The sequence below is a fragment of the Dermacentor variabilis genome, chromosome 7, assembly GCF_050947875.1.
Source record: "Dermacentor variabilis isolate Ectoservices chromosome 7, ASM5094787v1, whole genome shotgun sequence".
Taxonomy (NCBI): Eukaryota; Metazoa; Arthropoda; class Arachnida; order Ixodida; family Ixodidae; genus Dermacentor; species Dermacentor variabilis.
Genome location: NC_134574.1, coordinates 108,608,205 through 108,622,912, shown reverse-complemented (window position 1 = coordinate 108,622,912; position 14,708 = coordinate 108,608,205). Strand labels below are relative to the sequence as shown.

Genomic DNA, 14,708 nt, shown 5'->3' with positions numbered 1-14,708 from the left:
TACACCGCTGGCGAAAATTTACACCAGCAGCTAAGCAGAATATAGTAATTAGCTTTATGTTTGTATGGTTGTGCTTTGCACCACCAGGGGGCGCCACCAATCTGGCCGCTCGCGTTTACGCCACTGCTAAACCGGCAAACCGCCCGCGCTTGCCGGAATACCGGACGCACTAAAATTCTGCACAGCGTACGACGCCCGCGCGCGCCGCACGCTGTGCGCGCGAGTGAAAGCGCGCGATTGTAAGCCGATGCCGTCGGCTCAATCTCGCATGCGCAAGGGTACGAAGCGTGCCGTGTTCCGTCGCGCGCACGGCACCATGACACCATGGGAGGGGACGGAGAGGTGGGGGTGTCATTGTACTTCGGTCCGCCCGTTTGCGCGGGCTTTATCTTGAACGCGATCTGCTTTGTGTTGGTGAGAGGGTATGAGCCATTGCAAACAAAGAAGTGCTCATATCGGCTCCATCGTTAATGCCCGCTTTTGCAGTGCTAATTAGTTTGGATCCCGAAGATTTTATTACCACTGTGATCGTGAAGGTATCCGCTATCCTCCGATACCCGACTTTCCATCAAAGGTGAGTTTTCCATCAATTTATTAGACTTTACCTGGTTCACCGCTAATAGGCATTGCTAGGCCTAAGCGAAGCCAAGGCTTGCTAGGCCTAGCTAGCCGTACTACTGCCACGACAACATGGAGGTTTTCCCCGCCGCTTTGACGCACGGTTCCCAGGTTTCCCAAATGTGCGTGCAAGTAGAGGAAGAAGAAATTATGCCCGAGGAATTTCATCGCACGCCTGGATGGGTGCACAACGGTGGGCATACGAGCCGAACACGCCTGCAAGAAACGCAGGGGAATCGAATTCTCGTACCGATACTCCAAGCTCTCAGCAGAAGACTAAATTGAACAAGAACGTAAGGACCGCAGTTTTTCGGGCGGCTCGCATGCCCGAAGGGCCTGCGGAAGAAATTAAGATCGTCGTGCGGCCCCGCGGAGGGCTCGATATTTCCACGGCGGGAGCGGCATGTGTGGCTACTGCCATCATGCATGTCCCAATGCCCATCAGAACATTATAGTGCTCAGCACTCCGTGCGAGGAGCGAGCGAAGAAGTATGCTCGAATACAAGCTATCAACGTCCAACGCAAAATATACGAAGTGAGCGCTTACGGAACAACCGCCCACGACACAGTCAAGGGCGTGTTTAGGGACATAGCGCTCGAGGACAGCGAAGCCGAAATAATGCAGCAGATCGTTGCAAAGTACAACTCCCTCGCCGTGGGGGCGAAGCGTATCGGGAACACGACGACAATAATCGTAGTGTTCAACGGTATCGAGTTTCCTAAGTATGTGCGTTATGTATCCACGCTCTATCCGTGCAGTCTCTACAGGAAGCAAATAGAAGTTTGCAAAGTATGCGGCAAGGTCGGCCACAGGCGCGACGTGTGCCCCACACCGAACGTACGTGTTTGCCTTCCATGCGGTGTTTCTAATCCTAGAGAGAGCCACAAGTGTGTCCCCAAGTGCAAGCTCTGTGGCGAAGAACACCCCACTGGGGACCGCCTCTGCAGAGCCAAATACAAGGTTCCATACGTCGTGCGGCGACGGCGATGGGAACGCCGTAACGCCGAAGAACAGCGAAAGCAAGCACTCGAATCAAGCTCCTTTCCACGCCTAGGACGCTCCCGCTCGCGCAGCGCTTCCCTTGGTGGATCCCGCAGCGCGTCGCGCCATGCCTCACGCCACGCATCACGTTACGCTTCCCGCGGCCGTGACTCGTCGGCCAGGAACAGCCAAGGCGCAAAGCGATCGCGCTCCCGTGACAAAGTCAGCTGGGCCGACGCAGCCAAGGGCAGAAGCTAAAGGCAGCAGCGCTAGCTCCAACAGCGCCACTACTGGCCGAAGCACTCCGAGCAGCTGGCAGGCGTGGATTACGAGCCCCTACTACAAGGAGCTCGAACAACTCCGCGCAGCCAATGCGACGCTGCTAGAAACCACGCGACGGCTTGCCGAAGAGCTAGCCGAGGTCAATAAAGAACTTCAAGCACAGCAAGCCCATCCAAGGACAGACCCAGCTCAGTCACCCGAGACACCTACACCCGCCACCGACACGCCATCACACCAAGGCATACAATCAATGGACACAACCCAAGACTAGCCCCAGGACGAGAAGGCCACTGATCCAACCCCCAAGGAACGAGCACGCACCGAACCTACACCCACCGCTTTCCCCGAACAGAACACCGACACGCTATTGCACCAAGGCACAGAATCAAAGGACAAAATCCAAGACGCGCCCCAGGAGGAGAAGACCACTGACCCAAGGACCTGACCCAATTGGAAACTCAGCTACGCCTACGCCAGCACGGCTGCCATGACCGACCAACGACTGGCGCGGATGGAGGAGCTGATCACCACGTCCTTCCGCACTATACAAGAGCGTTTCGAATTCATTGAACACACCCTCAAGCCCATAGTGCGCAGCCCCATGTTTTCAGCGGAACTCGCCAACCACCCATACCTCCAAGAACAGACGCAAGCCCCACCTTCGCCACAACTATGTCCCAGCCCCAATCCAGAACAGGATCGCTGCTGGGCCTTGCGGTCTGGCAGTGGAACTGCCACAGTTACAACAACAAGAAAGCAGTGCTGCACAACATATTACCACAGTAAACAAGAAACCCGATGTTATCCTGCTGAAGAAACGGCGACGGTGACCCCCACCCTCCCTGGGTATCGCGCTGACGTTAGTCAAGCGGAGGGACGGGGCGTCTGCACGTTCGTTCGCAAAGGGCTCACGTTCATCGAGCACCAACTCAAACACGGCCGCAGCAGGGTGGAATACGCCTTCACCGAAATCATCCCAAGCAAACAACGGAAAGGCAGCCTGTTCGTCGCCAACATCTACAGTAACCCCAAGCACCAAACACAGAAATTCAAGACCCTACTGCACACAGCCAGTACCCAAGCCAGAGACAACACGTTGCTGATCGGAGGGGACTTCAACGCCGCCCATCGAGCGTGGGGTTACGTGAAGGACACGGCCAAGGGACGGGACTTATTACAGAATACCCTGGACCACAACTGTGTCCTAATCACGGACCCCGCGCATCCTACCCGCATCGGCAACTCCGTAGCACGAGACACCACACCAGACCTTACATTAGTCAAAAATGGCCACACGGGCAAAGTAACATGGCACAACACGGGCGTCGACCTGGGCAGTGACCACTACATCCTCGAAATTACGATACCCAACCAATTACGGAGCAATACCATTATACACAAGTGGACGGACTGGGACGGATTCCGTAAGGGACGCCTCACCACAGCATAAAACTTCACAGAGATCGAAACCTAGATGGCGAAGCTCCGCGATGCAGTGCGCTCAGCCACAAAGGCCATAGAAACAGACGAGGACGTCATCATCATGGACAGCCGCCTGGCCCATCTGATCGAGGCCAAACGTTCGATACAGGCGCGTTGGAAGCAGCACCGGTTGAATCGGAAACTGAGGAAGAAGGTGGCTGACTTAAACAGGGCCATTGAACACCATTGCATGCTCCTGTGCCGTCAGCAGTGGAATGAAATCTGCAACCGAGCTGACAGGGAACTGCATCGCAGTTGTACATGGAATATATTTCGGCACCTCCTAGACGAAACAAAGAACAAGTCATACCAGCGCAACCATCTGGCCCGCCTCATGCACACCATCACACAACAAGGAAAAGACGCCGCTATCAGGAGCCTGGAAGCCAAGTATCTGCCAGACACGCCAAGGGAAACCCACCCGCCGTACGGGGGGCTGCCCAACGCGTGCCTCGACCGAGAGATTACCATATCAGTGGTACGGGTAGCGCTGCACGAGATCAACACCCGCTCAGCAGCCGGCCCCGATCTTGTTACCAACAAGATGCTACGCAACCTGGACGATGCTTCGATAGAGGCCCTGATCCATTACTTCAATGAATGCTGGCATTCGGGCAAGCTCCCCCGACAGTGGAAAACGGCAGGAACGATCCTGATTCCGAAACCGGGCAAACCACTGGACATCGGCAGCCTGCGTCCCATCTCGCTGACGTCCTGCGTGGGCAAGGTGCTGGAGCACGTGGTCGCCAACCGGTGGCAGGAATATCTAGAGAAGGAAGGCCTCTATCCTGACACGATGATCGGCTTCCGGCGCAAACTAAGCATACAAGATGCCATGTTACAACTCAAACAAGAAATCATCGACAAAAAGACACAAGACAGCAAAGTAATTCTGGGGCTTGATTTACAAAGTACATTCGACAAAGTCAAACACTCAGCCATATTAGCACAAGTATCAAGACTCAACATGGGGGTAACGAGCTGCAATTATATTCAAGACTTCTTGACCAACCGCACGGTGGAACTGCACGCCGGAGACTTCAAGCTCCCCTAACACAAGCTAGGTAGTACGGGTCTATGTCGTCGGCGTCCGGCATACGTTCTACGCCGACGACATTACCCTATGGGCGGCCGGCGGCACGGACGCCAGGATCGAGCAACAGCTGCAAGCGGCGGTTACCGCCATCGAGCAGCACCTTGACGGCATATGCCTAATGTGCTCGCCCGCTAAATCCGAGCTGTTCGTCCTCACAGCGCTTCGACCGGGACGGAAGCGCGCTCCCCTTCGGGAGTGTGACCACATCAAGATTGTGACGGCATCGGGGCAACGCATCCCCCAAGTTCCCAAGATCAGGGTCCTGGGCCTGCTGCTCAACAAGAGCGGCCGCAACGACGAGACCATCAACAAGCTTACCACCAAGGCAATGGACGTCATCCGGCTCATACACCGAGTCTCTGCACGACGGGCGGGCATGCGTCAAGACAGTCTCGTGCGCCTTGTCCAGTCGTTCGTTATCAGTCACATCGCCTACGTTGCGGTCTACCTCAACTGGCGGGTCACTGACAGGACCAAGATCAACACGCTGATCAGACGAGCTTACAAGACGGCGCTGGGCTTAATGGAGACCACGAGTACGGCTCGGCTCCTGCAGCTCGGCGTCTATAGCACACTAGAAGAAATAGTCGAGGCGCAGCTCACCGCGAAAATCGAACTCCTCTCTACCACCAAGACGGGCCGGAGTATACTGGCGTCCCTGGGTTACAACCCCCAAGCTCCCAGCCGGCAACCGTGCGAGATCACAGATGAGGCGCGAGCCCACATTTACGTAGACCCCATCCCGAAAAACATGCACCCAGAGTACAACCAAGAACGGCGGCAGGCACGGGCCAAGGCCCTCACCGAACAACACGCCCAAGACCCCCACACCCGGTACGTGGACGCAGCGGAATACAAGCGGGAAGGCTTCGCGGCCGTGGTCGTTGCGGCGGCTACCGGCACCAAGACAACGGCAGCTAGCGTGCGGTGCACGAACGCTACTGACGCTGAGGAGGTTGCCATCGCTCTGGCGATCACCGAGGCCGAGTGTCGCACCATGCTCAGCGACTCGAGGAACGCCGTGTGCAACTTTGCCAAGGGGCGAATATGCGTGCCGGCGGCCGCCATCATCGGCAAGCTCCAACTCCAAGACCGCGGCAGCACCGTTGGTATCAAGTCGTTCCCGGCGCACGCCGGCGAGTGTGCATCCTCACCGAACCACAACGAGACGGCCCATTCGGCGGCGCGAGCGCTTACCTTCCGCGCCGCCGAGAGTGACCGTTACATGTGGTGGTTCGAAACGAAGGACAGATTGTCCAGTTATGCCGAACTAACCAAGTGTTACCACTTAGCTCGACAGACAATGCCGCCTCCCCACCCGGCACTCAGACGGGAGGAGGCCGTAATCCTAAGGCAATTACAGACCGCGTCACTCCTCGCCCCCGCAATGCTGCACATGCTTCACCCAGAGCTCTATCCGAGTGGGCTGTGCGGTGTTTGTGCAGCGGGTCCGGCGGACCAATAGCCCATCATGTGGGACTGTGCCAGGTTCCCGACGGCAGCTACCTCCAGAACTTACCCGTCCGAACTTTAAAGTTCACTGCAGTCTGCAGACAAGGACACACGACTATGGGCCGTCCAGCAGGCCCGGGGTGCGCTCGGAAAGCGCAAGCCTCATGAACCACTGCAAACGGGCCCAACTGGGGTAGTGCAGAGTAGAGTATAACCCCGGGTCAACGCTTGGCCAGCGTTACGACGCGTTAAACGGTCGTTTGCCCGCACTTTATTAAAGTTATCCCTATGCTATCCTTGGGGTCACAGTCTAGGTGTGGGCCGACGGCGCGTAGGTTTGCGTGCCCTCTGTTCTCACAGCGCCGATTCCGTGGAAGCGACGAAGGTCATTTCGCTGACTGCTGCTGCCACGATTTCTCATATCAGCGTTTTTGCCAGCGAGTGTCCGCGGTCATCGAGTGTGAAGTGTTCTTGTTAGTTTGTGCGCGCTCGCAGCATACTAGGTAATTTAGATAGTAAGCGAATGTTTACAAAGGCGCGTTCTACTCCAGAAGCTTCTGTTTATGATGCGGCCGCTCGAGTACTGTCTTGAATACGATCTGCGATGCGAGAAATGTAGGCGTGAAGGCGAACCGAGGGCCGATAGCGTCGTGTGCGCTATATCAACCATAAGCTTGAGCGTCATCCGTGTTCAGAAAGTTAAATGTCAACATCTTTTTTTCTTCTCGTATTCATTGTTCACTGCCTTCATTCTCTGACGTATTTGATGAAAGAGTTTTCCTCTTGTCTGACACGTAGGCTCGGTAGAGCTGTGAGAAGCGCTATAGAACAAAGTCTAACCTATGAGAGACGTTCCAGTTGGGACGCTAGAAATGCGCACGGCGGTTCCGGCTCATGAGAAGATTAATGACATGAAGGAATGCTCCAACATACAAAAGACTGGATTTCACAGGTAAGAATCGACAGCAGGTCTCTTCGATTTGTTTGGATTCTTTAAACTAGTCATCCACAGCGCCGCGCGCGGTGGGCCCACCTATTCGGGGGGACAGGTTACACAGGTGAAAGAGGTGCTATTCCTGTTTCCCTGCAGAGAGCGGGGCTCAGCGCCTCAAGTTCACGTCGTGCAAATGCAGTCGTGCAACTGTAGGGCGGCAGCTACGGACTTCATGGCCCTTGAAAATCGAGGAGCAAAGTATAGCCATGAACAAGTTGTTCCGTCTGCTGCGGATAGTTAGCAAAAGGGAGGGCATTTTTCTTTTCGAGCTCACGATAACCGTTATAGACGCCTGAAGACACCCGGAAATTGTTGATATCCTCGACTTCCTCGACTACACCCGGGGGAGGGGGGGGGGGGGGGAGTTTGACAGAAGACCTATATGCCCCGGGTGCCATATGACCTAGCTACGCCACTGGCTGTGCGTCTTTCGTTGTGAAAGAAATAAATAGCATTGCCCTGCACTCTAAACGCCGAGGCCATCGCATTTCCTTACGTGCACTATTTTTTAAGATTGTATGGTGCGACGTCCTCACACTAGTCAGACGTGTCTATTGTGTTATCGCCGGTCTTTTGAGAGGCAGAAAGTATTGAGCAGAGCGACAGTGTCGACTGCGACTATCTGCCGTAACAGTGAGCTGGCACGGCCTCATACATGGTCGGGGTCCCCGGCTCGCCAGTCCATCGTCAGGCACAAGATGGGACGAATTTTTTTCACACGGTAGAGCAGTCGCTGCGGACTCTGCACGCTCGCTTGAGCGCCTGCGCATGTTTGCAGGGGCGAAAGACGTCATATTGTTTCCCAGAATATGGCCCCAAACGCGACGAATCGGCGTCAAAAGGGCGGCTTGATTGCCCTCACACGTTTTCAGGGCGAAAGGTTTACTCGTTTCCCTGAAACCGCCCCGAAACGCGACCAGCCGTCCTTTACGTGGTCGTCGGGGGTTGTTGGGCATAATGCCGACACCTTCGTTCGCTGCTGCAATGACGTCTGTATGCTGCTTGCTTAAGCGGCGAGCTGCGTGGTGGTTGGTGCTTTACCTGACTGACATAACACAGACTCGACTGCTTCACGCACTTGAATTCCTTCACTCAACCTCGGCATTCATTTGCCACACCGACTACGAGCGCCATATTCTAAAACCGCCGCACCATACGCAATCAAAGCTAGACGACTAAAGCTACCGCTTGCCTATCATGGCAGGGCCTATTTCCCATCATCCCATTCCTCTAAATATTTTATAACTAGGCATCGAAATTATCACGTGACGGTCTCTCCTAGTATCTTCCTTCCTCCATGACTACCAGCGGCTGATATTCTCTCGGCCGGGCATTTATTCGCCCAAGCCTGCCGTTCAGTGGCACAACACCGGAGTAGTTCTACATGTTTGCGAGTAGGTAGTGCAAAAAAGAGATGAGACAAGCGCACACCACTGCTGTTGTTGGCAGAGTCAACTAAGACGCGCTTGTCCGCTTTCACATGCGAATTTTATGTGACGTTTTCTGTTGCAAAATATTTATCCATGTCGCACAGTCAGTCGACAGGGCTCTCGCATGTGAATGTGCTCCGTTAACGAAGTTATAGGGACAATGGGACTCGTAGCCTCCGCTGAGTGCCACGCTTAGCGTCGGCAGGAGCAGCAGCACCACGCATGCACTGCGAGGGGCGTGATGTAATGCGATGTCACTGCATGTTAAAAACAAAACAAAAGAAGAGGCAAATGATTCGCCAAAGATATAAAAAAAGTGTGAAGAAACTCACAAGTACCGAAAGAGGCGATTTTACCATCGCGTCGTTCGGCGCAACGGCGGGTGACGTCCTCGAGGTGTTGAAACCTAAGATGAGTTTATACCCCTGTTATTCAAGTAAGTTGGAGCGCTGTCGAGTCCAATCCAGATTTGCTGCTTCTACAAGGGAACTTTCTCCCACGATTTTGCACGATGAGGATCACGCAGATCCCCATCGTAGGTTGTCATCTGTACCGTAATGCCGAGTGCGCTCAACCAGCTCGATCTGCTTTGTTGGACCCTGCAATAGCTACCATTCTTGGTGGTGACTTAAAATATTAATTCGTATCGGGCAATCGAAAGTCCTCGTATTGCACCGATGTTAAAAAATGACAGAGTGGCAAAGCGATTCAAACCAGTGCTGCGCTCCTCTTGTCAACCCAACTCGTGGAGTCTGCCTCACAGTACGGTCCGCATTTTTTATTATTATTTTTTTACAAATCGGCTACCTAATCAAGCGCCTGTGCTAAAGAGCTCCGCGGCTTGCAACTTCCTACTTCTACAGAAAGACCAGCAAGAAAAATGCGCGTTGCACGCGCCACTCAGCCGACACTTACTGCGTCGTTCCAAGCACGTCGAAGGAGACCGGCAGTGACATTCTCGTCGTCACGAGCAAACTGTCATGACTGAGCTACAAGGCGGAGCAACATGCCTGCCGCGAATAATAGCGAACATTAAAGAAGCCCTGAACCACCCCCCGCCCCCATCTCGCTGTTGTTAACATCTACGCTGCTGTTAATATCTCAGCCAAGTTTTGCGGTCGTACTCGCTCCGCCAAACTCGCGCGAGGATCACGAAGTCACAAGCGCTCTCTTTTCAACAGACGGCCCTGTCCTCCCTCTTCTGGACGCTTTAATTCGTCATTCCCTTAGACGGCTGCTATTGGCCCACAACTCACTTCAAGCTGCCGTCGGTTACATGGCGTAAATACCGGAGCCGCCGCAAGGTGCCGCCACAAGTCCACTGGTTAAGTGCACTGCGGTTCGCCGAGGACAACCGCGTTTGGCTTGCGTTTAGCGCGTCGTAGGCACCAAATGAGCAAGTCGTGGCGTCTACGTTAACATCTAAAATGAAATTTTAACTGCGCTCCAAGGTGAAATCTTGAAGGCGCTCCGCTTTCTTAATGTCACCTTGGCGCGCAGTTCAAATTTAATTTTGTTGTGCGTTCAAATTTCATTCGCTGTGGGCACGCCCGATTGCATCGTAGCTTCGTCCTCAATTTAAGTAGAACCCACGACCTACTGAATAAAGGGCGACCTGCGCATCCCGTGGTCGCCTAGGGGAGCGCGTGGCCGAAGAAATACCACGTGATCATTGAGTAGGGACCAAGCGTGCCGGTAGAGGCCGCCAGTGCTCCCCCTCACCGCAGCGCCCGAAACCCTCAGGCACTGCCTTCAGGAATACGGCGATGACGGTAAAAATTCGCAGAGGAGCTGCAGTAAACTTGGCATTTCAAATTACAGACAGGGTGCGGCTAGAAATAGGCGCGGCGACATATGCGAGAGGCACTCAACCCCAGATATTTGGTATCTTCGCTGTACAGTGCAATGAAATCTGAAACTACTTCGAAGGCGTGGCCGCGCGGCTGCTAGGATTGTAAAGTCATCCCTTTGAGCTTTTTTTTCCCTCATTGTCTGCTAAAATGTTGGTTAGTGCTGTGGTGTAAGTATGGTCTGGTGCGCACTTCCCGCGTTAGCCGAGGCCTGAACACATCCGCACTTCATTCTCCCGTAGGTTTCGCTAGTCTCGAGCCGGAAGCAATGAACGCACTACGTACCGCTTTGGAGGGCCCACGCGTTTCCTTGCTGCATTCGGCACGTTTAGTGAAGTGACGTGCCGTTGATAGCGCGGCAGAACGCGAGTAGATTTAATTGCAGTGCATGCCACAATCGTAAAAATGTGCTGTTATCGACGTATTTATTTACGCCGCTTTACCAAATGATAACAAAAGTCTGAGCTTGAAAAATTCCAAGGGCGCTTTATTGTGCAATCACGTGGATAGTTCCTACACTTCAAGTACTTTTCTGCAGTTGGGCTTTCTGTTCAGGGCATTTCTCTTTGCGTTGCCTTCAGTGAGCAGCCCAGCGAAATTCGTCAAAAAGGGCCTCATGAACTTCTTCAGCACAAGTCTAACAAGTTCCATTCTATGGGCCTCCGAGTGATTTGTGCTGCACATAAACAATGGGTTTTTAACAATTGAAGGGAGCACAACTTCTCCAAACTTTTTTAAAGGCTGTGGCCCTTTCACCAGCACTGCAGCCGCTTTAGAGGTAGCACCCTCAAGAAGTGAAACAAAGCCCACAAAAGCCAAAGTGGGGTAGGAGAGCCCTCCTCTGTCAATTCCTGCAATCAGGGCAGTGGTAGTTGAAGTGCAAGTTGGTGCACGTAACTTATCAATGCATCCCAAGCAGTCAATATTGTCTTGCACTGCCCTCACCAGGAAGCCAGCAATCAGAGCTAGCGTGCTCAACCTCAAGCTCTGTTGTGGCAGACCTGGAAATAAAGTGTGGTATGCTGTAAGAAATAGGTAATAACAAGCTTAACAGCAGTCACGAAGAACAGTAAACTGGTTAGTGATTTCTTTGAATAAGAGTGTTTGCTACAGAAACCTTGACATCGACTGAAGGCCAGCATGTAGTTAAATAAAAAGCCACTTGAGACATTTTTCAGAAAATGCTTAATAGCAAATTGTGTACTCTATAGAAATATCGAACAAAACATATATGCTTCATTATTATCATGCTCTTTTTTACAAACATGCAGACCGTTACAAGTAATTTTTTAGCTATGCTTTCAGCGCTCGCTCTACAGTGCATTGATTAGGACAAAATGCATAGTTGGGTACGACTCGAATGCAGACAGGTAGGGGAGCAGAAGCTTTTGAACATCCTTTCCTGCAGTGGCCCTAGTCACTGTTTGAACAGGCAGACGTGATGCTGCCCCTAGGTTTGCACCACACTTCCGACACTGCCACTCACTGAAGAATGAATTATCCCAGTGACCAGAATCTTCTGAAGCGCCGACAACGCCGAGTAGGCATCTGTTTGGTGATTGCTGCCATTTAGCTGCCTAATAGCCGAGAACAATGACTCTACGTCATCACTGGAAAACTTTCCTGTCAGCACAAAGTGAAATCCTGCATTTAGCAGGTGTTTCGTGCACATAACGGTTGAGTCACCTGCTCTTGAATGAAAAGGGCTCTTGCATCATTTTGCTCCACTTTTTCCTGAAAGAGTCCAAAATTGTAAAAGGCAAAACTTCAATGAAGAGTAATTGTAATTGACAATCGAATAACGGATACCATACCTGAAGCACCGTGAAGTTTGTTTTCTTCATTGCTGCCTCAGTTTTTCTCTTTTCATGTCTGAGCATTGAGAGCTCCTCTTGCAGCTTCACATGTTTCTCCACAAGCCGTCTGCGTTGTCTCGAGAGTGTTGCTACTCGCCTGAATAGTCCCGAAATTCGTGAAACCGAGAGCCTCGTTTGTGTTCCCTTAGCTGCTGGCTTTGATGATGACAACAGGCCCCTTCTCAGTGCTTTTTGTGGAGCTAACTGAAAGGTGGGAAGCAAAAGCTGGCCAGAGGGGGCCTCTTGGATTGGCTCCAGCAAAGAGATTCCTGAAGGCTCCATTGGAGCTCCTTGCGGAGGTTGTTCTGCAGGTCCAGAACTCCCAGATTTCTGAACAGTTACAGCCTCGTTGTTTCCGTCATCACAGGTTAGTGCTTCTGCTGCAGCTGTGTCAAGAATACATTCATTTTGCCTGAAATGCAAAAACAAACGAGTTCTATTACAACAGCTGCAACAGACAGCTATACAGTTATGCATGATATTTAGAACCAGCATATGTTGTTTTTACCGCTAAACAGATACAAAATGTGCGGCAAAAGAATCGTATTTACCCGTTTTTTTTTTTTCGCAAGCCCAGGAGACTCGCTCACCGAAGGAGCGGAAGCAGGAAGCTTTCGCTTCAGTACGCGTCGCGTCTGTTTTGTTGATGGCTGCAAGTACGCAGGGAATGCAGGAAAAACTGTTGGCACAGCATCAGGTTTCAACCTCCGCAGCTTAAGGCCTTCCCGATAGTTTTCTGGCCTTAAGTGAAGGCTGCAGACCCTGCTTCGGTCGCTTGGAACCCAGGGCTCTTTCCCTAGCCCTGGAAAAAAAAAGAGGGACATCGTGGAAACAGGCATACATTGCAGGCATACATGCATAGAGGCAACATGCATAGAGGCATGCATAGAGGCATACAGGCAACAGGCATACATTACTTCACGCGGGTAAGTTATGAGTACCGCTCAAAGCAACGCAAACACGACTACTGGAACGCACGAGAGCTCCGAAGCTCGATCGCCATGGGGCGGGAGCCGTCGCTCGAAATGCACATTAAAAGCATGTTTCAAAGCTAAGTACAGCATAGTAACTTGCCTTCGCCTTGCCGAGAGATGTTTTTCGACCATCTGTTCCTAATATTGGTCACGGGGAACTCGTGAAATGAAATTCCTCTTGCTGTTCGGCCGCTTGACTTGCACAACGGCACGCAGCAGTAAACCATCGTGCGTGAAGCCGCAAACTCGAAAGCCTGCGCCCACGGGGCTGAGAATCACAGTGTCACTGAAATAGAATATGGTAATCAAGATCTAGCCGCATCAACAGATCACCAAGCGCTCAGCTAATCGACTGTTTCGCGCACGTACGTTTGCGTCCCTCCGTGCTATCGCTGAAAATGCTTGCTGCCCGTGCGTGCGGCCGGCCACAGGGTGGGGGTGAGCACTAGCGCCACTATTCGCGGCGGCGGCTTGGAAAACTAAAAAAAACCACACAAGCAAAAGCAAATCGGCGCTGCTGGCGAAGCGCAGCACGCGCAGGTCGCCCTTATACAGTAGGTCGTGGTAGAACCATTTTCGTAAGCCTCCAGGTTTCTGCCCCGTACGTGAGTACTGGTAAGACACAGCTGTTATACACTTTTCTCTTGAGGGATAATGGCAACCTGCTGTTCATGATCTCAGAATGCCTGCCAAACGCACCCCAGCCCATTCTTATTGTTCTGATTATTTCATTCTCATGGTCCGGATCCGCGGTCACTATCTGCTCTAAGTAGATGTATTCCCTTATCACTTCCAGTGCCTCGCTACCTATCGTAAAATGCTGTTCTCTTCCTTGACTGTTAAACATTACTTTAGCTTACTGCAGATTAATTTTTAGACCCACCCTTCTGCTTTGCCTGTCCAGGTCAGTGAGCATGGATTACAATGCATTGCAATTGGTCCCCTGAATTACTAAGCAAGGCAATATCATCAGCGAATCGCAAGTTGCGAAGGTATTCTCAATTAACTCTTATCCCCAATTCTTCCCAATCCCGCTCTCTGAATACCTCCGGTAAACACGCTGTGAATAGCATTGAAGAGATCGTATCTCCCTGCCATACGCCCATCTTTGTTGGGATTTTGTTGCTGTCTTGTTCAATATTTCATGCAAAATTGTTCACATCACCCCAAAGTGGTAGGTACAATAAAATATGTATAAAAGTAGATCATTCGGCAGATAACACTTCATAATTTTCATTCACAGCAGAATACAGCTCCAAGACAAAATTTTGCGATGAAAGTAGAGAAATACCGTCACCTCTATACTTTTCAAAAAGTGACACATCAGAATACCCGTCAAATTGAATTACACCCTGGGCCTCGCGAAACCAAGTTTCTGTGAACGCAAATACATCATATGTTATTCAAAGGGAACGTAGATAAATAAAATATCATCACTCTTTTATCTTAGGCTTCTAGTATTAGGACAGAATACCGAGGTCATTTTCTGCGCCCGTTGTATTAGTTTTTCAATATGTTTGCAAAAGAATTCAGCACTGCAACAATCTTCTTGGAAAAATATCAATTCACTATCCATCGATTTGAGTTGAAATGGCCATATGCATTAGCTATTCACGTGCGACAACTGGAAGCACTGCAAGGCTGTTCATTGTTACTAGAACCAATCATCTTGCCTAAATGTCATCACTTTAA

The 14,708-nt window shown here is 51.7% G+C and overlaps 2 protein-coding genes across 2 annotated transcripts in view; one reads left to right on the top strand and one right to left on the bottom strand.

Moving 5' to 3' along the window:
• The first annotated feature begins 6,710 nt into the window (after positions 1–6,710).
• The window catches only part of LOC142587755 (protein-cysteine N-palmitoyltransferase Rasp-like), a 47,747-nt gene continuing 39,749 nt past the window's right edge, over positions 6,711–14,708 (top strand). Inside the window, exon 1 of the mRNA XM_075698980.1 lies at positions 6,711–6,864. Within this exon, the coding sequence (XP_075555095.1) occupies positions 6,755–6,864 (110 nt within the window). The 5' untranslated portion in view covers positions 6,711–6,754. The remainder of the gene's footprint in view (positions 6,865–14,708) is intronic.
• Positions 10,675–13,045, bottom strand: LOC142588270 (uncharacterized). The gene is made up of 2 exons (XM_075699843.1): positions 13,021–13,045; positions 10,675–11,232 (listed from the first exon to the last, which is right to left on the bottom strand). Exons 1-2 carry the CDS (start codon positions 13,043–13,045, stop codon positions 10,700–10,702), a joined length of 558 nt encoding a protein of 185 aa, XP_075555958.1. The 3' UTR covers positions 10,675–10,699.

Coding starts and splice junctions, on each gene's coding strand:
- LOC142588270 (XM_075699843.1), bottom strand. CDS start 13,045: ATGGCGATCGAGCTTCGGAGCTCTC. Junction 11,233..13,020: donor GATCGAGCTTCGGAGCTCTC/GTGCGTTCCAGT, acceptor ACTGCTGTTAAG/CTTGTTATTACCTATTTCTT.